The 19,588-nt window shown below is 51.6% G+C and overlaps 2 protein-coding genes and 1 pseudogene across 2 annotated transcripts; all 3 read left to right on the top strand.

Moving 5' to 3' along the window:
* The first annotated feature begins 1,417 nt into the window (after positions 1-1,417).
* LOC142872392 (neuromedin-U receptor 1-like) lies at positions 1,418-4,048 on the top strand. Its single transcript, XM_076006037.1, has one exon. It carries the CDS (start codon positions 2,558-2,560, stop codon positions 3,515-3,517), a length of 960 nt encoding a protein of 319 aa, XP_075862152.1. The 5' UTR covers positions 1,418-2,557; the 3' UTR covers positions 3,518-4,048.
* A 2,438-nt stretch (positions 4,049-6,486) lies between these two features.
* On the top strand, positions 6,487-8,673 carry LOC105869268 (neuromedin-U receptor 1). Its single transcript, XM_076005401.1, has 2 exons — positions 6,487-6,511; positions 6,675-8,673. Exons 1-2 carry the CDS (start codon positions 6,487-6,489, stop codon positions 7,037-7,039), a joined length of 390 nt encoding a protein of 129 aa, XP_075861516.1. The 3' UTR covers positions 7,040-8,673.
* Positions 8,674-18,505: 9,832 nt separating this feature from the next.
* Positions 18,506-19,288, top strand: LOC105869262 (high affinity copper uptake protein 1 pseudogene; annotated as a pseudogene).
* Positions 19,289-19,588: the final 300 nt, after the last annotated feature.

The following is a 19,588-nucleotide window of genomic DNA, read 5'->3' as shown; positions in this document are numbered from 1 at the left end:
GAACCTTTATGCTCAGTATCTCACATCACCCTTAAAGGTCCTGGCGACAGTGGTTAGCCCGCCCATTATACAGGAAGGGGAACTGAGGCAGAGTCCCACGGCTCACAGTAGCCTCTCTAGGTCCTGGGGCTTTGTTGTTAACCCCTCCCTGTGCTCCTCAAAGTGTGACTCTGGGACTCAGGAGTCTCTGAAAGGCACCTGTCAAGTGTGACGATTTCTGGGCCGTGCCCAGACTTAGGGACTCAAAACTCTGGGAAGAGGCGTAGGAGCCAGCATTTCAGCCGTCACAATCCCTTTCTCTAGGGTCCTAGCAAGTTCCTGGTGAAATAACTGCCAGGTAAGGAGCTGACCACAGGATGTGGGGGCAGGGAAGGCACCCCTGCTGGGTTTGCATGGGGACAGTCTAGGGGAGCAGGAGGCTGGGGCCAGGCCCTCTTGGCTCTTCCTCGGTTCCCTCCATCCCTGTCTATCCCCGCCTTGGTAGGGTGAGGGGCAGGGGAGCATGCAAATGACTAAGGGGGAGGGTATTGGGGCTGAGTGAACATCAGCAGGAAAGGGGGACAGGGGGGTGGGAAGTGGGGTGTTCTTTTTCAGAAGGAAGTGGGGACTCCACCCAAGGGTTTCCAGTAGAGAAGTGACGTCGCTGGGGGCTCAGGAGGGAGAATGGAGGCTCCCTCAGCAGTCCGGGGAGGGGAAAGGGCCTGGACTCAGGGACTGAGGAGACAGGAGAGGGGGCGAGGGGCGTGGGCCGGAGGGGAGGGGTTGGCGCCGGTTGACTTCAATGTCAGTGGGGCCTCCTTGGAGGTATGCGAAGTGTGAAGCAGGAGGAGATGGGGGTCATAAGGACACAACGGACTATGATATCAGTCAGCAGCAGCAGCAGGAGGGCGGGTACAGCGTGGCGTCCCGGGTCACTCGGGCTCCACCTCTGCGGGTCTGAGGCGCAGTTTTCTCATCTGTAAAATGGGTTGTTGTGAGGGTTCTGCGAGATAAAGGTGCTCCTGGAAGCGCCACATCAACCACCGCCGAGGCCGTCTGGCTGGGTGCGGGGTCCCGAGCCCCACGGGCTGCGGGGGCGGCGCTGCCCCCTGGAGGCGTTCCCGGCCTGCGACAGGCGGTGACGGGGCGGGCTGCGGGCCGGCCGCCGTCAGTCAGTCAGTCCGTCAGTCTCCCGGCTGCTGGCGCCGCGTCCGCTGGGCCGTCGGTCGGCGGGTGACGCCGCCCGGGACTCGGGACTCAGCATGGTGGGTGAGCGCGACGCGGGCGCGGCGGGAGAGGCGCGGGAGGGAGGGAGGCCCCAGGGCGGAAGGGGTCGGAGGCCGGGTCGGGCGCCCCCCGGGGGCCTCGCAGCGTCTCGGGCCATGTCTGTCCTTTTGCTCCCGCGCGGTGACCGTGTGACCGTTGCTCGGAGTAGGGCGCCTGCCTGGAACCCGGGTCTGCGCCTGCGCGTTCGCAGCTCCTCCGCGGGGGTGAGGGTGGGCAGGAGGAAAGTGAGCGGGAGCCCGATAGAGGGGAGGGAACCCCAGAAGCGGCAGTGCCAGGGGCGTCGAATACCTAGACTTTGAACGCTGTAGGTGTCAGAAAGCAGAAGCAAGAACCAACTTTTGGATCAAGCGCGTCTCGTTTTAGCCTTTCCACTCCCTCACCTGATCCCACAGCGACTCGCAGGCGCGTGGCAAGGGGGTGATTACCATGCCCTGCTGCGTGCCAGGCAGGCCCCGGGGAATACCTTTCATGGATTACACTCCCTGGATCCCCCAACAAGGAAACAGCCTTAGAGTGGTTACCTTACCAAAGGTCACACAGTCCGGAACCAGGGAGGCTGGATGTGAATCCAGGCAGTTGCTTCCAAAGCCTTTGCCCTTGAAGACCACGTGAGGTCCCACATAGTGCCCATTTTACAGATGCCCAAACTGAGTGCCTCTCCTCACGTCCATGTCTGGGAAGGGGAAGCCCCCAGGGGGAGACTGCTGCCGGCAAAGCCTGGGCTCCAGAGGACCTGTCATTTCTTCAAAGGTTTCAACAGGTCATGAAATTTAAAATCGAGGTCCTACATTTGGTCATTTTCTTTCTTTCTTTTTTAGACAGAGTCTCACTCTGTTGCCCGGGCTAGAGTGCCGTGGCATCAGCCTAGCTCACAGCAACCTCAAACTCTTGGGTTCAAGCGATCCTTCTGCCTCAGCCTCCCGAGTAGCTGGGACTACAGGCATTCACCACCATGCTCGGCTAATTTTTTCTCTATATTTTTAGTTGGCCAATTAATTTGTTTCTATTTTTTAGTAGAGATGGGGTCTCACTCTTGCTCAGGCTGGTTTTGAACTCCTGACTTTGAGCGATCCTCCTGCCTCGGCCTCCCAGAGTGTTAGGATTACCGGTGTGAGCCACCGCGCCCGGCCTTGGTCATTTTAAAGACGTACATTTCTACATCTCTGAAATTGTAATGCACCTTACAAGTGATGGCCGAGGATTTTTCTTTCCTAGTGGTACATAAAATAAGTCATTTTAGTTGGGTGGCTCCTTTGGTTTGATGAGTTAGGACAGGGCCTGGATTCCCTGAATGACTTCCTGGGCATCTCATCCTTCTGTTCCACAGACTTCTCTCTGCCTCAATTGCTCCGTCCTCCCCGGAGACCTGTCCTCCGGGGACGCAAGGGGCCCCATGCCCTGCAATGTCAGTGTAGTCAGGGCAGGCTTCGACCTGGAGGATTTGAACCTGACCGACGAGGCGCTGAGACTCAAGTACCTGGGCCCCCGGCAGACGGAGCTGTTCCTGCCCATCTGTGCCACTTACCTGCTGATCTTCGTGGTGGGCGCCGTGGGCAACGGGCTGACCTGCACGGTCATCCTGCGCCACAAGGCCATGCGCACGCCCACCAACTACTACCTCCTCAGCCTGGCGGTGTCGGACCTGCTGGTGCTGCTGGTGGGCCTGCCCCTGGAGCTCTACGAGATGTGGCACAACTACCCCTTCCTGCTGGGCACCGGCGGCTGCTACTTCCGCACGCTGCTCTTCGAGACAGTCTGCCTGGCCTCGGTGCTCAACGTCACCGCCCTGAGCGTGGAGCGCTACATGGCCGTGGTGCACCCGCTCCAGGCCAGGTCCATGGTGACACGGGCCCACGTGCGCCGGGTGCTCGCGGTGGTCTGGGGGCTAGCCGTGCTCTGCTCTCTGCCTAACGCCAGCCTGCACGGCATCCGGCAGCTGCACGTGCCCTGCCGGGGCACGGTGCCCGACTCGGCCGTGTGCGGGCTGGTCCGCCCGCGGGCCCTCTACAACCTGGTGGTGCAGACCACTGCGCTGCTCTTCTTCTGCCTGCCCATGGCCACCATCAGCGTGCTGTACCTGCTCATCGGGCTGCGGCTGCGGCAGGAGAGGCTCCTGCTCAGGCAGGAGGCCAAGGGCAGGGGTGCTGCAATGCCCACGTCCAGCCACACCCACAGACTCCAGCTGCCGGATAGGGGCCGGAGACAGGTGACCAAGATGCTGTGTAAGTGGCCCTGCTGGGAAGAGGGGTGAGCCAGGCACTGGGTATGAGGCTGGGGCTCCCAGGCCTGGAGGACGGGGCTGAGTGTCTGAGTTAGGGAAGGTAAGTGTGTGGTTCGGAGGAACTCCCCTAGCCGTGTGTGTGAGTGTGTGTCCATGGATATGCCTGTGTACTCTTTAGATTACCCTGCTAGAAACTTATACCAAAGATACACATTAAAGACTCATGGTAGGAGTAATTTGTGGGGTCCAGCACAAAATGAAAAACTCTGTGTCCTCGTTGAAAAATTGTTAAGAATGTCATGAAAGCAAGAGTAGAGCATTAAACCGAGCCTGGGACCCTGCTAAGCTGGGGCCCTGTGCAGACGCACAGGTTGCACACCCACGGAGCCAGCCCTGGCTCCGGGAACCAAATCACAGAAAGGGCAGGGCCATGTGGATGCATGTGGATGGGCGCCAGGCTGATAGAAACAGGGACGTGGAAACTCTAGGTCTCTCGTCTTGATTCCTATACATGCCTCAGCAGCCTGTGAGCCATGGCCATTGCCACCTGCTCCCCTGTCCTGAGGAACTGCCCACTTCCCCTTAGTGGCTATTGAAAAGTCCCAGGGAAGAGTTCTGATTGGTGGGGCTTAGGTCATAGGTGACCTCCAAGTCAAAGTGGCAGGCGGGATGCTAAGGTACAACACAGCCCCAGTGGAACCACACAGTGGGATCTGGGGGGAGCCAAGTCCCCAACAGAGGGGAGGAGATCCTAGAGGGGCAGGATGCTGAGTCTCCACTGTGCTCTGTCTGCGGTTCTCTGGGAACCACTGGAGTGAGCGTTTGTCTAAATAGGGTCATCAGGAGGTGTGTTTGTGAGGGCTGTCGTGCAGAGCACAGAAAAACCTGTCCAGAAGTGTGGACTGGGCAGTCCAGGGCTAGCCTGGCTGGGTTGCCTCCCAGCTCTGCACCGTGAGGTCTGCACTACGGACCAGCTGCCCCTGTCCACCCCACCTTGGGCTCCTACCACTGCCCCCCTTCCCCAGAACACGTGCAGAGTCTGCAGCGGGTGCTCAGCTGGGACGGTTCTCCCCCCCCCCCCGCCCCCCGAAGGTGGGCTTGCTGCTTGCTGCCCTGGGACTGCTGGCCTTCTCTCCTCCCTCTGTCTTTCCCTCCTTCCCTCGTGCTCACTTTCCCAGGGCCTGCTGTGCACAAGGCCATGTGCTTGGGACACTGTAAGCAGCGTCCTGTTTGAAATACGGGATTATGAGGAAAACCATGCTAGGGTTTGATGAGGAAGACACTGTCCCAGGAAAGCTAACAAGTCAGAGAAGCAAGAAACAAGAAACAAAAATCAGACAGGTGCGGTGGCTCATGTCTGTAATCCTAGCACTCTGGGAGGCCAAGGTGGGAGGATCGCTCAAGGTCAGGAGTTCGAAACCAGCCTGAGCAAGAGCGAGACCCCGTCTCTACTAAAAATAGAAAGAAATTAATTGGCCAGCTAAAATTATATATAGAAAAAATCAGCTGGGCATGGTGGTGCATGCCTGTAGTCCCAGCTACTTGGGAGGCTGAGACAGAAGGATTGCTTGAGCCCAGGAGTTTGAGGTTGCTGTGAGCTAGGCTGACACCACAGCACTCACTCTAGCCTGGGCAACACAGTGAGACTCTGTCTAAGAAAGAAAGAAAGAAAGAAAGAAAGAAAGAAAGAAAGAAAGAAAGAAAGAAAGAAAGAAAGAAAGAAAGAAAGAAAGAAAGAAAGAAAGAAAGAAGGAAGAGAAAGAAGGGAGGGAGGGAGGGAGGGAGGGAGGGAGGGAGGGAGGGAGGGAGGGAGGGAGGGAGGGAGGGAGGGAGGGAGGGAGGGAGGGAGGGAGGGAGGAAAGGAAAGGAAAGGGGAAAGGAGAGGAAAGGGGAAAGGAGAGGGGAGGGGAGGGGAGGGGAGGGGAGGGGAGGGGAGGGGAGGGGAGGGGAGGGGAGGGGAGGGGAGGGGAGAGAGAGGAGAGGAGAGGAGAGGAGAGGAGAGGAGAGGAGAGGAGAGGAGAGGAGAGGAGAGGAGAGGAGAGGAGAGGAGAGGAGAGGAGAGGAGAGGAGAGGAGAGGAGGGAGAAAAAATCAAGCCCAGCTCAGTGGCTAAGACCCAAGGAAAGGCAACGGTTGGGTCTGACCAGGGCAGGAAAGAATTTGAGAGAAACAGTGAAGGCTTGACCAGCCTGTCCTACATTTTGCTGGGGGGTGGAGGAGAGATGTCAAGAAAAATAGAAGAAATGGACTGCCTGGGGTGATTGTTAAAAAAATTTGTTTTTAAAGAAAAGGGCTGCCGGGCGCAGTGGCTCACGCCTGTAATCCTAGCACTCTGGGAGGCCGAGGCGGGCGGATTGCTCGAGGTTGGGAGTTCGAAACCATCCTGAGCCAGACCCCGTCTCTACTAAAAATAGAAAGAAATTAATTGACCAACTAAAATATATATACAAAAAATTAGCCGGGCATGGTGGTGCATGCCTGTAGTCCCAGCTACTCAGGAGGCTGAGGCAGGAGGATTGCTTGAGCCCAGGAGTTTGAGGTTGCTGTGAGCTAGGCTGACGCCACGGCACTCACTCTAGCCAGGGCAACAAAAAGTGAGACTCTGTCTCAAAAAAAAAAAAAAAAAAAGAAAGAAAAGAAAAGGGCTAATCAGTGTAGGCAAGATATTCAGCTGGGCCTTGGGGAGCTGGGGCTGGAGCTGGGGAGGCCCGGGGCCAAGGCAGGCCCACACGTGTGCGGTGTGTGTGTGTGTCGCTCTCTGGCCCCACAACCTCTGCTGCTCTCTGAGCACACGCCCCATTCTCCTGCTCCTCTGTCGGCAAGCATGGCCCCCAGTCGGCACCCAGGGTGGCCCTTGCCCCCGCCTGTCTAACCCACTAGAGTTCAGCAGCTAAAGCCAAGCGTTACCAATTCCAAATTCCAGGGTGAGAGAAGTTGATCGGACCAGCTGGGCTCAGGTGTACACACTTGGTCCAATCAGCTGTGGCCATAGGCAGGGACATGACCCACTGCCCAGTCACTGAAGGTGGGGAGGGCAGCCTCTCTGAAAGGGGTGTGGCCGGAACAGGCAGATTTCCAGAAACTTCCAGCTGGGTGTGGCTGGCCTGTGGCTTTGGAGAGAAGGTGAGACTGGCGACCAAACTGAGCCCAGGAGGGCTGCTGAGAGGGCATCTTCTCTGTCCCCGCAGTTGTGCTGGTCGTGGTGTTTGGCATCTGCTGGGCCCCGTTCCATGCTGACCGCCTCATGTGGAGCTTCGTGTCCCGCTGGACAGACGGCATGCTCCTGGCCTTCCAGTACGTGCACGTCGTCTCTGGCGTCTTCTTCTACATCAGCTCGGCCGCCAACCCTGTGCTCTACAGCCTCATGTCCAGCCGCTTCCGAGACACCTTCCGGGAAGCCCTGTGCCTGGGGACATGGTGCCGCCGCCACAGACCCCACCACAGCTCCCACAGCCTCAGCAGGGTGACCACAGGCAGCACCCTGTGTGACTTGGGCTCCCCGGGCAGCAGGGCCCACCCCCTGGCTGAGAACGGTGGCCCAGAGGGACAGTGAGAGACTGACCCCTCCCGAGTGGAGCCTCAAAGCGCTTCACCTGGAGGGGCCAGAGGACCACACGGAGTCTGAGGAGACACAGCTGCCTTCCCCCGCAGGGATGTCCTCATGGCCTGTCCCCCTGTACGTCCTGTCCCCAGTTCAGCCTAGAATCTCTGACCGGCACCTCAGTGACTCCCGGCCCCACCCATGTATTTGAGATTTGAGGGAAACTGCAAGGGAAAGGACCAGTCCCTGATTATCGAGGACCCACCTCGTGCCAGGCACCGTATCATGTGCTTTTGATCGCTGCAGACCCCCAGAGCCCAAGTCCTTCCCCTACTGACGCATCGCATTCCTCTACAGTTAGCTGGGCTCCGCAGTCATCCTTCTGGGGACTCCCTGCCAATTTCTGAAACGTTTCTGCGGGGCCCCAGCTTTCTTCTCGTTTCTTGTGGAGCTTCTGCAGGTTCTGGCAGGGGTGCCAGGGATCCAGGGCATCTGGATCCCTGGCAATCTCAGCCCTGCTGCCGCCACTTTGCACCCAGCAAATCTGCCCATCTTTCTTTCTTTCTTTTTTTTTTTTTTGAGACAGAGTCTCACTTTGTTACCCGAGCTAGAGTGCCATGGCGTCAGCGCAGCTCACAGCAACCTCAAAGTCCTGGGCTCAAGCAATCCTCCTGCCTCAGCCTCCCGAGTAGCTGGGACTACAGGCATGCTCCACCATGCCCAGCTAATATTTTTTTCTATATGTTTTTATTTGGCCAATTAATTTCTTTCTATTTTTAGTAGAGACGGGGTCTTGCTCTTGCTCAGGCTGGTTTTGAACTCCTGACCTTGAGCAATCCGCCCGCCTTGGCCTCCCAGAGTGCTAGGATTACAGGTGTGAGCCACCGCGCCCGGCCCCATCTTTCTAGGCCTTGGTTCCTTGCTTGCAAAATGAAAGGAGCGCTGACTTTCTACAGCGTCACGCTTTGGCACTTTGTGGTTTTCTATGTGTGTGCATAAGTCACTGCTTGTGACGGAACCAACTGAAACCCTTAGACTGACAGGACAGAAATTATTCTCTGCATCCTTGTCACCCCAACCACTACTTCCTCCCTGACCTCCACACAACCCCTAGAACCTCGTGTTCTTCCCTTGTCCTAGAGCAGGCGGGCGGGGCGGTGTGGGAGCACCCTCCCCTCGCTCACCTGCACACAGGTGGGGGCCCGGTGAGCAGAGCGTTGGACCTGACTGGCCAGAGGGGCTCTGGGGACAAGAGACACAGGTGGCCAAGGGCAAGGCCCTGTGGGGGCCTTGTGGGGACAGTTCTGCTGGGCTCAATGAGGTGAGAAAAGGGACAGGGACAAGTAACTCCTTGAAACTGAGTCCCATCCCGGATCCCTGTGGACCAAATCAGTGCTCAGTAGGGACTGAATCAATAGGTTCCCCTGCCAGCAGCTGGGGGAGGGTGGGGGAGATGTCTAATGCCTGCAGAGTTTCAGTTTTGCAAGATGAAAAAGTTCTGGAGATAGGTTGTGCAGCGATGTGAATACACTTCGTAATACTGAACTGTATACTTAAATGGTTAAGATGGTAAATTTCATGTTATATGTATTTTACTATGATTTTTTAAAGAGGATTAAGTCTAAAGGAAAAGAAAAAAAACCTCTGCTGAGGTAATCACTGTATAATTTGGCATGTTTCCTTCTAATATTTTATATGGTTGTGCTCATGGTCTATGCGCAATTTTGTATCTGGTCTTATTCCCAGCAAATGTTCTATCCAAATTCAAAGTTGAGCTCAGTTTACTTACTGGCTCCTCTCTGATGGCCTTGGCCAGCCCCGGGCGAGTCCCTTGGGCCTTGCAGAAGCCACAGCAGGGTGAGTTCCCAGAGGCTGGCCCAGGAAGGCCCGGATCCCTCCTGCCTACTGAGCTCAGAAGAGGCCGGCGAGGTCCCTGCTGTCAGGGGTAGAGGGGCCCTTCTGCCTGCAGGGCCGGCTGTTGGAGGAGCTCCGGATGAGTAGGCACCAAAGAGGCGGAGCACGGGGCCTTTGGGACAGAGAGCAGTACAGGCTCTGGGGGGAGCCGGGGGACACTGTGGACAATGGGAGAGGTGGGGACCTCATGGAGGCCAGAGCATGGATCAGGGAGCTGAAGGGGAGGCTGGCTGCGGGAGGGGGCTTTCCTCAGTGGGTGGCCCTGGGCCTGTCCTGACTGAAAGTGACAGCCCACGAAAAGAGGCTGTGCAGGCCGGGCGTGGTGGCCCACGCCTGTAATCCTAGCACTCTGGGAGGCCGAGGCGGGTGGATTGCTCAACGTCAAGAGTTTGAAACCAGTCTGAGCAAGAGCGAGACCCTGTCTCTACTAAAAATAGGAAGAAATTAATTGGCCAACTAATATATATAGAAAAAATTAGCTGGGCATGGTGGCGCATGCCTGTAGTCCTAGCTACTTGGGAGGCTGAGGCAGAAGGATCGCTTGAGCCCAGGAGTTTGAGGTTGCTGTGAGCTAGGCTGCCGCAACGGCACTCACTCTAGCCTGGGCAATAAAAGCGAGACTCTGTCTCAAAAAAGAAAAAGGAAAGAGGCTGTGCAGAGCTGTGAGTGCCTGGGGGCTGCCCCTGAGATGAGCTCCCAGGGAGCCCCGGGGGTGGGTAGGGGAAGCCACCAGACCCCAAACTTCAGGCTGGACCCTGAAGTTGTTCCCAAAGACCAACTCTGAACTTCCGGAGGCCTCTCTTCCGCGACAGCAGGAGGAGACGCACCCTCTGAGGTGCCTTGGGCACCGGTATTCACGAAGGGCCCGCTGTGCACGGCCATGCTGGGGAGACTGGGGAGGTGGGCGTGAACTGGAAGGTGCTCCTTAGTGTGAGCATGATGTATGTCTTAGAGTGTCTCCACGGCTTGTCAGTGGACAGGTCCCACTTGTCACAGGTCACCGGTTACCACAGAAAATGGCAACAACAGCTCTGAGCTCAGCCCTTGAGAGAAAGGGATGGAAATGGAAAGTTAGCAGCGAGACCCAGCTGGGGCTCCCCATCGCTGCCTGCCAAGGACATGGTGACAGTCCTGAAGCTGCACCCCTGTCCCCGGCCCTCTTAGGAGGTGTCACTCGCCCTCTGCACTGGCCACGCCAGGGCTGCATTCTCCTAGGAATCCAGAGCTACTCACAGGCCAGGAACCAGTTCCTAATGGCTCTGGTAGTCTAGAGACCTTCCTTCACCTGGCTCTGGGCCCCTTGGTCCCATCCTCACTCCCAGTGTCTCCGGAGATTTTCCATTTCTGAAAGTGCGAACTCTTGCCCATGACGGCCTCGTTCCTGCCCTGTTACTCTGTTGACAGAGTAACTGTTACTCTCATGACAGATTTATTTTTTAACCTCATCTGCACTCCTGGGTTCTAGACGGCTCTTTTCTCCCAATCCGTCAGCCTCCTCTAAGCTTCACCTCTTATCTGATCCCACCGTCCATCACATGCACCCCTCTCTGCCAGTATTCCTGAAGGCCAGGGTGAAGATACTGGAATAATCTTTTCCTTCTTAGAAAGGCTTGCTTTCTTTGGAAATTCAAAGTCCAGGATTAGTCTCATCAACAAACAAAGCTGCATCTGCCTGTAGCAGATACAGAGAACATAGCACTTTACGTTCTCTGCACAGTCAGATGGTATTTCCGAATCAACCCTGACATCTGGGAAACCGTCCCATATTTGTATACTTCTCAGGGTCTCCCCGCTTTCCCCATTCTTGTCATCTAATTGATCTATCAAGTTTTCTTTATTCCAAGATTTCCTTGCAGAGAGGAGTTTCCTTTTGGGGAGGGGGCTCACCCTGGCATTTGAACTCCTTTCCCATTGTGGGGAATCCCTCACTATGTGACTTGGTGGGAGACCGAGCCCAGGTTCCCACTACAGAAGCGGAAGAAGTTCTGGATCCTCTCCACTGCTGCCGCCCACCATGTGGCACATGACAAACCCAGCTAGCTGCATGGCCCAACATGGGACTTGTATCTGCAGAAAGTGACACTAAGACACACAACAATAGGGACAGGCATGTCCAGGGGCAGCAGCATCCTACCCAGCCTTCCCTGCGTTCTGCCCTTTTTCTCGGCCAGGTTTGCCAGCCTTCCTGTTGGTATTCTGAGATACCGAGAGCTTTTCAACAAATTCCTTTTCTGCTTAAGTTGGCCCGAATCATTTGCAACCAAGAACCTTAACAGATCCATCTGTCCACTGGTTTGAAGGTTATACATTCTGTTTGTTCCACCAGTGGTTATCTTTACACGTCTCTAAGATGAGCAGATAATATAATTGATTTTTTTAAAAACCCCAAACTATAGTCTATAATATTTTAGATTATTTTCTCTTTGTCTCTCTCTCTCTCACTGTTTCTAAAAGGCAAAAAAAAAAAAAAAAAAAATGAGGACAGATTTACAGAATGTGATCCCAGAAACAGCCTTACACATTTCTAACAGTCTGAACCTCTTCAGCACAGAAAAGAACTTCAATGTGCTTCCACTGACGAAGCTGCAGAGCGGAGAGGTGCTGAGCAAGGACCCGGGAGTCAGGCTGCCCGGGCGTGGCTCCAGGCTCCGCTGCTCATTCTCTATCCGTACAAGTCAGAATGACCTGAGGCCAATGTCAGACAGGACTGAGAGGTACTGACATTTCTAAAGAAAGAGTGTGCAGTCCACCTGCACAAAAATAAGAGACTCAGAGGCAAACAGTGACGGTCAGCAGCATTATTGCAAACAGTGTTCACATTTCTAAATCTATGAGGTTTAGTCCGAGGATGGTAGTGACTCTGTAAGGCACTGTCCCTTGTGTAGCCTGTTTAAGGCAACAACAGCCCAACCTCACACTCTTTCATGCTTCTGCACAGGGCAGGGCAGGAACAGGGGCCAAGGCCCAGGTGGGGGACAGTGGGGATTCAGGGAAGGCTGAACCTGGCTAGGGAAGTGCGTCCTGGTTCAGAAGAGGTGGCCATGGGCTGGGATTAGACTGGAGGGCCTGAAAGCTGTAGCCACATTCCCGGAACATGTACAAGAGTTTCTGGGATCTTTTAATCTAAAATTCAAGCCCCCTGTAGTCCCAGCTACTCGGGAGGCTGAGGCAAGAGGATCGCTTGAGCCCAGGAGTTTGAGGTTGCTGTGAGCTAGGCTGACGCCATGGCACTCACTCTAGCCTGGCAACAAGGTGAGATTCTATCTCAAATAAAATAAAATAAAATAAAATAAAATAAAATAAAATAAAATAAAATAAAATTCAAGCGCCTTCATTAGCTCTGAGCAATGTAGACATCATTCAGCTGTCATCTATTGAGCACCAACCATGTGCTGGACACTGCACAAGGCTAGGGCCGTGGTGGGGCTGCAGACACACATCCTGGCATGTAAGTGTCCCGACAGCTAGAACTCGAGCACCGGAAAGAGGCGCCTGTCTCAGGGGAGGGAGGATTTCCAGGAGGAGGCAATGCTGCTCAAGACTCATAAAATCCCAGGAGAGGGGTCCGCTTGGCCTTGGAGCTTTGGCTGGGGCAAGTGGAGCATCTTAAATGACAGTTCCACCGAGTCCAGGGGAGGAGGGGGAGACCCTAAAGGGGACGAGGGCTGTCAGGAGACAGAATGAGCACTGGCCAGGCACACAGGAAAGCAAAGCCCACCGTGGTCCACTTTCATTACTGCCATCCTCTGGGCTTCCCCGGCTGTGCCTCCTGGAACTTGGACTGAGAACCTTCCTCCAGTCCTCCTCCCTGTCTGTCTCCTCTCCGGTAGACGTGCTCAGAAAGGATTTATTTTGTTTCCATTTTAGGAAATTCGAAACAAATGAAAAGTACAAAAGACAAAAATAATTGTGCCTATTCCCAGCACCCAAATAAACTTCTGTTAACATTTTGGTGATTTGATTCCTATGCTTTTTCCCCGTATTACCCACCTCGGTTTAGTGAATAATAGATTGTTTCTAACCATTTGCTTTGCAAAACAACATTGCCGAAAACCATATCAGCGCTGGATGAAGCTGACAACACTCAAACAGTTTGATCAATTGTAACTCCACTGAGTGGGACCACCAGATGTGAGGGGTTGAGTGCCTCCTAGAGGGACACAACAGAACTACATGGCATCAACAGGAAGTCTCCTTGCAAAGACGTTGAACCTGAATCTAACCAACCCTCCAGATATAACTACCAGTTTACAAAAACACTGAGGTTGAAGGAACATGTTAAAAACTGCACACAGGCCGGGCGTGGTGGCTCACGCCTGTAATCCTAGCACTCTGGGAGGCCGAGGCGGGCAGATTGCTCGAGGTCAGGAGTTCAAAACCAGCCTGAGCAAGAGCGAGACCCCGTCTCTACTATAAATAGAAAGAAATTAATTGGCCAACTAACATATATATATAAAAAATTAGCAAGGCATGGTGGCACATGCCTGTAGTCCCAGCTACTCGGGAGGCTGAGGCAGAAGGATCGCGTGAGCCCAGGAGATTGAGGTTGCTGTGAGCTAGGCTGACGGCACGGCACTCACTCTAACCTGGGGCAACAAAGGGAGACTCTGTCTCAAAAAAAAAACAACAAAAAAAACCTGCACACAAGGTTTCAGCCAAGTCAAGATGAAGGTCAGTTTTGTAAGACAAATGACTGTTTCTTCAACAACTAAAAGGTATTTTTATAAAGGAGGTTCTCTATTATAAAGGTTTTAAAAGATTTAGAACATATCAACAAAATGTAACATGTAGAGATTTCCGAATTCTATATCAAACAAGCCAACAATTAAAAGACATTTTTTTTTTTTTTTTTTTTTTTTTGAGACAGAGTCTCGCTTTCTTGCCTAGGCTAGAGTGAGTGCCGTGGCATCAGCCTAGCTCACAGCAACCTCAAACTCCTGGGCTCAAGCGATCCTCCTGCCTCAGCCTCCCGAGTAGCTGGGACTACAGGCACGAGCCACCATGCCCGGCTGATTTTTATATTATATATATTAGTTGGGCAATTAATTTCTTTCTATTTTTATGGTAGAGACGGGGTCTCGCTCAGGCTGGTTTTGAACTCCTGACCTTGAGCAATCCACCCGCATCGGCCTCCCAGAGTGCTAGGATTACAGGCGTGAGCCACCGCGCCCGGCCTAAAAGACATTTTTGAGACAGAAAATTGAACTCAACTTGAGAGTAGATGATATGAAGGTCTGTATCTTCTGAAGGTACATAATGAAATATTTACAGGTGAAATGACATAATGCCTGGGATTCACGTTAAAAGAAAAAAGGAAAACAGGAAGAAGGGAGGGTGAAGAGGAAATATAGTGGGGCAAAGAATAGATGATAGATAAAAAAAGAATGGCAAAAATATTGAAGCTTTGGCTGGGTGTGGTGGCTCAGGTCAGTAATCCTAGCACTCTGGGAGGCTGAGGCAGGAGGATCGCTCAAGGTCAGGAGTTCGAAACCAGCCTGAGCAAGAGTGAAACCCTGTCTCTACTAAAAATAGAAAGAAATTAATTGGCCAACTAAAAACATTTAGAAAAAATTAGCCGGGCATGGTGGCACATGCCTGTAGTCCCAGCTGCTCAGGAGGCTGAGGCAGACGGTCACTTGAGCCGTGGAGTTTGAGGTTGCTATGAGCGAGGCTGATGCCAGGGCACTCTAGCTCGGGCAACAGAGACTTTGTCTCAAAAAAAACAAAAACAAACAAACAAACAAAAAAAAAACATTGAAGCTTCAAAGCTGAGTGATGGGCAAAAGGGCATCATTATATATTCTTTCTACTTTATGTATGTTTGAAAATTTCCATGAGAAAAAAAAAAAAAAATTTCCATGAGAAAAAAGTTTTTTACGTTTGCAATAAAGCTTGGCATAGTGACACACTCCTGTAGTCCCAGCTACTTGACAGGCAGAGGCAGGAGCATCACTTGAGCCCAGGAGTTCCAGCCCAGCCTGGGCAACATAGTAAGACTCCATCTCAAGAAAAACGTTTTTTTGCAATAAAGATTCACAAATGTATCTTTCTGTCAGTCTGACTGCTTCTCTAGGTTAGATACCTATAAGTGGAATTCCTAAAGAATTAAAATTTTTACCTTTACTGGAAACTACCAAATTTCTCAGGTGTTTGTAACAGGTTGTTACCAGGTGTTTGTAACAATTTGCCTTTTCACCAGTTTTCTCACAATCTGAAACACTTGTTTTAATTTATGTCAATCTGACGGATTAAAATAATATCTTACTATTATTTGAAGTTGCATTTCCCTGATGGTTGTATTTGAGCATCTCTCTTTTTTTTTTTTTTTTTTTTTGAGACAGAGTCTCGATTGTTGCCCAGGCTATAGTGAGTGCGTGGCGTCAGCTTAGCTGACAGCAACCTCAATCTCCTGGGCTCAAGTAATCCTTCTGCCTCAGCCTCCCGAGTAGCTGGGACTACAGGCATGTGCCACCATGCCCGGCTAATTTTTATATATATATATATATTAGTTGGCCAATTAATTTCTTTCTATTTATAGTAGACACGGGGTCTCGCTCGTGCTCAGGCTGGTTTCGAACTCCTGACCTCGAGCAATCTGCCCGCCTCGGCCTCCCAGAGTGCTAGGATCACAGGAGTGAGCCACGGCGCCCGGCCTGAGCATCTCTTCATATCTATATTTGCTACTTAAATTCCTTTTGGGCCGGGCCCAGTGGCTCATGCCTGTAATCCCAGCACTTTGGGAGGCCAAGGCAGGAGGATCGCTTGAGGCCAGGAGCTCAAGACCAGCCTGGGCAACACAGCAAGACACTGTCTCTAGAAAAAATAGAAAAATTAACCGGGTGTGGTGGAATGCACCTGTAGTCTTACCTACTTGGGAGGCCGAGCCAGGAGGATGGCTTCAGCCTGGGAATTGGAGGTTACAATGAGCTGCAATCATGCCACTGCACACCAGTCTGGGCGACAGAGATAGACACACACACACAAATTCTGAAAGCTGCTTTTCATATCCTTCACCCATTTTATTGTCTTTTTTTCTCGTTTGTTTGCATGTCTTTCAAATTCTGATGGTATATTTATGTTATATATGTTACAAATATTTCTTTCTAATTTGTTCCTTATATTTTAAATTTGTTTAGAGAGACTCCCGCATCCACAAATTGTAAATTGTGTGATCAATCTACCACCATTTCGTTTATAGGGGAGAAAATCCTTTTCCTCACCCATCGAAAGGGTTCTGGCTGACACCCCTATAATGACAGACGTCAACAAGAGAAAGGCATAACAAATTCATTTAACTGAAGTTTTACGTGACACAAGATCCTTCAGAAATGAAGATCCAGTGACCGAGGGAAAACTATTTTTCTGCTAAGCTTGATGGAAGAAGTGGATAGTTGTGGAGACATGTGAATGCTTCCGGGGAGAAAGGCAGCAGTAGATCACAGTGACCTGGGTTCTGCAGTTTTTTCAATTGCCAAGGTGCCATATTTTGGCATATTTATGGATTTTGCTCCTTGTCTCTTAAGAATGACATTGATATCCTAAGTTCTCGTTACTGATTTTTTTTTTTTTTTTTTGAGACAGTGTCTCACTCTGTCACCCAGGCTGGAGTGCAGTGGCAGGATCATAACTCAGTGTAGCCTCAAACTCCTGGGCTCAAGGGATCCTCCTACAGCAGCCTCCCAAGTAGCTGGGACTACAGGCATGTGCCACCATATCTGGCTACGTTTTTTTTTTCATTTTTTATAGAGGTGGGGTCTTGCTATGTTGCCCAGGCTGGTTTTGAACTCCTGGCCTCAAGCAATCCCCCTGCCCTGGCCTTCTAGGGCTGGGATTATGTAAGCCACCATGCCCAGCCTTGTTACTTATTTTAATACGAATATTTAATTTTTATCATCAAATGCTTATGTTACATTTTCACAGATAAGCTTTCTTAAGTTCCCTATCTAAAATGATATGGTGTTTTTCTTCCTTTAGTCTGTTAGTTTGTCGTATTTCCTTACCTTGAAACCTTTTCTTACCTTGAAACCATATTTCCTTACCTTACCTGCATTTATTCAGGAATAAATCCTGCTTGGTCAATTTTCTTTCACTACCCTGATTCACTTCACTAATATTTTATTTGAACCATACATCTGTTCATAAATGAAATGGGCTGTTTTCTTTTCTTTGATTGTTCTTGATGAGTTTTCTTAAAACATTTGGGCTAGTCTTGTAAGTTAGATCATCAGTCCCAAACTTTTTTGGCACCAGGGACCAGTTTCATGGAAAACAATTTTTCCATGGATGGTGGGGGTTGGTTTGGGGATGATTCCAGTGCATGACATTAGTGTGCACTTTATTTCTATTATTATCACATTGTAATATATAATGAAATAATTATACAACTCACCATAATGCAGAATCAGTGGGAGCCCCGAGCTGTTTTCCTACAACTAGGTGGTCTCATCTAGGAGTGATGGGAGACAGTGACTTATCTGACAGGAGGTGGAGCTCAGGCAGTGAGGTGAGTTCTGGAGAGCCCCAGCAGCTGTAAATACAGATGAAGCTTCTCTTGCTCCCCTGCGCTCACCTCCTGCTGTGCACCTGGTTCATAGCAGGCCACAGCACCAGTCTATGGTCTGGGTGTTGGGGACCTCCAGAGTTAGATAAAAGTTTGGTGAGGTTCCAAATCTAAAAAATGTAGGCAAACTTTTCTTTCTACTCTCCTTCCTTTCCACTTTGGGTATTTCTGAAGCTAGAATCAGGCCAGGGCTCCTTAGAAACACCCCTCCCTGTGCCCCAAACACACCCATTTTTCAAGTTCCAATGTGGGGCTAACTTCTAGGATTTCTAGCCTACTATTGGGCCTCCTGCTGCTAATGGTCATGGGTCCTTGTGAGAGCACATGTTCATGATGGTCTAGCTCAAAGCAGGAGACAGTATGAAGTGATTGAGAATGCAAATCAATGGACTTGGACCCTTAACCTTTGATTTTCTGCTTAAACGTAAAATGAAACTATTAATAACATCTAAGTCACAAGTTTGAGAAGTCCATGATAAAATGTCTGAAAAAGCACCCAGTATGCTGTGTGACACGAAATATGCATTAATGTATTTTAGCCATAACCATTATTATTTAATACTATCACTTCAGACGCAGGTCACCAGCGAAGGGAAGCGCCGGGGTCCAGAGCCTGACCCTCAAGTCCCACTCCCCGGGTTCTAGACCACGCTCTACTTCGTGTAACCCTCAGGGCGTCGTCTCCATGCCTCCTTCCTGCTTAAAATGACAAAGACACTAACACATTCCCCACTGGGCGGTAGGGGGCCTAACAGGCTAACAGACCTAAGTGCTTGGAAGCCACCCTGGCACTTGGCCCTTAATGAATGGCTGTTTCTATGACCGCTGTTTACTTTCCTACAGCCCCACTGGCAAGAGAGCTACGGGAGGGCGGACCTGGACGCGTCGAGCCGGGCAGAAGCGGAGGGGGCTTCTGAGGAGTCGTGAAAGGGTGAGGTTAAGATTCTGAGAGGGAAGCGCCCGTGGCTGGACTCGACCTGGGAAGAATCTTCTGCTGACCCTCAACTTTGCCTGGAAAAACGAATCGTCCTCACCATCACCCGATAACTTCAGCCTCACACTCCCATGGTGGAGGAGACAGCAACATGATGATGACGATGCCTATGGCCTTCTACTTTGGCTTTAAAAATGTGGAACTCTTGTCTTCCGGTTTGGCGATCAATACAGCTGGAGAAATGGCTGGAGCTTTTGTGGCAGTGTTTTTGCTAGCAAAGTTCTATGAAAGGACTCAAGATAGCCCGAGAGAGCTTGCATAAGTCCCAAGTCAGCATTCGGTACAATTCCATGCCTGTCCCAGGACCAAATGGAACCATCCTTATGGAGACCCACAAAACTGTTGGGCAACAGATGCTGAGCTTTCCCCACCTCCTGCAAACAGCGCTGCATATCATCCAGGTGGTCATCAGCTACTTCCTTAGGCTCATCTTCATGACCTACAACAGGCACCTCTGCATTGCCGTAGCAGCAGGGGCTGGTACGGGATACTTTCTCTTCAGCTGGAAGAAGGCAGTGGTAGTGGACATCACAGAGCATTGCCATTAATGTCTAACTCCATGGCGTGGCCTTACCGATTGCAGTGGGAAGCAGTTCGGGACTGGAAGATGTGATTCCTGGTCCAGTCATCCCTTTTTGCTCCTGTCTCTTTACACACACACACACACACACACACACACACACACACACACACACACACGCCCCTGCTCGACAGAAGTTTAGTTTACAGTCTCTGAGCTAAAGTGGTAACCTCCCAAACTTTTTTCTAATAAGCTGAGATTCCCGTATCTCATGAGGAGAAGCCACCCATGAGATGTCTTTTCCTCCCCCATCATTCTAGATCTAAGTTATATGTTCTTGTCTAATCCAGGTAGCTTTCTATTCAATGACTTGATCATCTGCTTCCTTTTTCTTTTTTTGAGACAGAGTCTCGCTTTGTTGCCCAGGCTAGAGTGAGTGCCGTGGTGTCAGCCTAGCTCACAGCAACCTCAAACTCCTGGCTCAAGCAATCCTTCTGCCTCAGCCTCCCAAGTAGCTGGGACTACAGGCATGCGCCACCATGCCCGGCTAATTTTTTTATACATATATATATT

Source organism: Microcebus murinus, chromosome 8, assembly GCF_040939455.1.
Source record: "Microcebus murinus isolate Inina chromosome 8, M.murinus_Inina_mat1.0, whole genome shotgun sequence".
Classification (NCBI taxonomy): Eukaryota; Metazoa; Chordata; class Mammalia; order Primates; family Cheirogaleidae; genus Microcebus; species Microcebus murinus.
This window is presented reverse-complemented; position numbering and strand designations above follow the sequence as displayed.

What these genes read in the sequence shown, in the direction of transcription:
- LOC142872392 (XM_076006037.1), top strand. Translation starts at nt 2,558, where the DNA reads ATGACTTCCTGGGCATCTCATCCTTCTGTTCCACAGACTTCTCTCTGC.
- LOC105869268 (XM_076005401.1), top strand. Translation starts at nt 6,487, where the DNA reads ATGACCCACTGCCCAGTCACTGAAG. An exon ending in CCACTGCCCAGTCACTGAAG is followed by an intron (nt 6,512 to 6,674) that starts GTGGGGAGGGCA and finishes CTGTCCCCGCAG; the next exon opens with TTGTGCTGGTCGTGGTGTTT.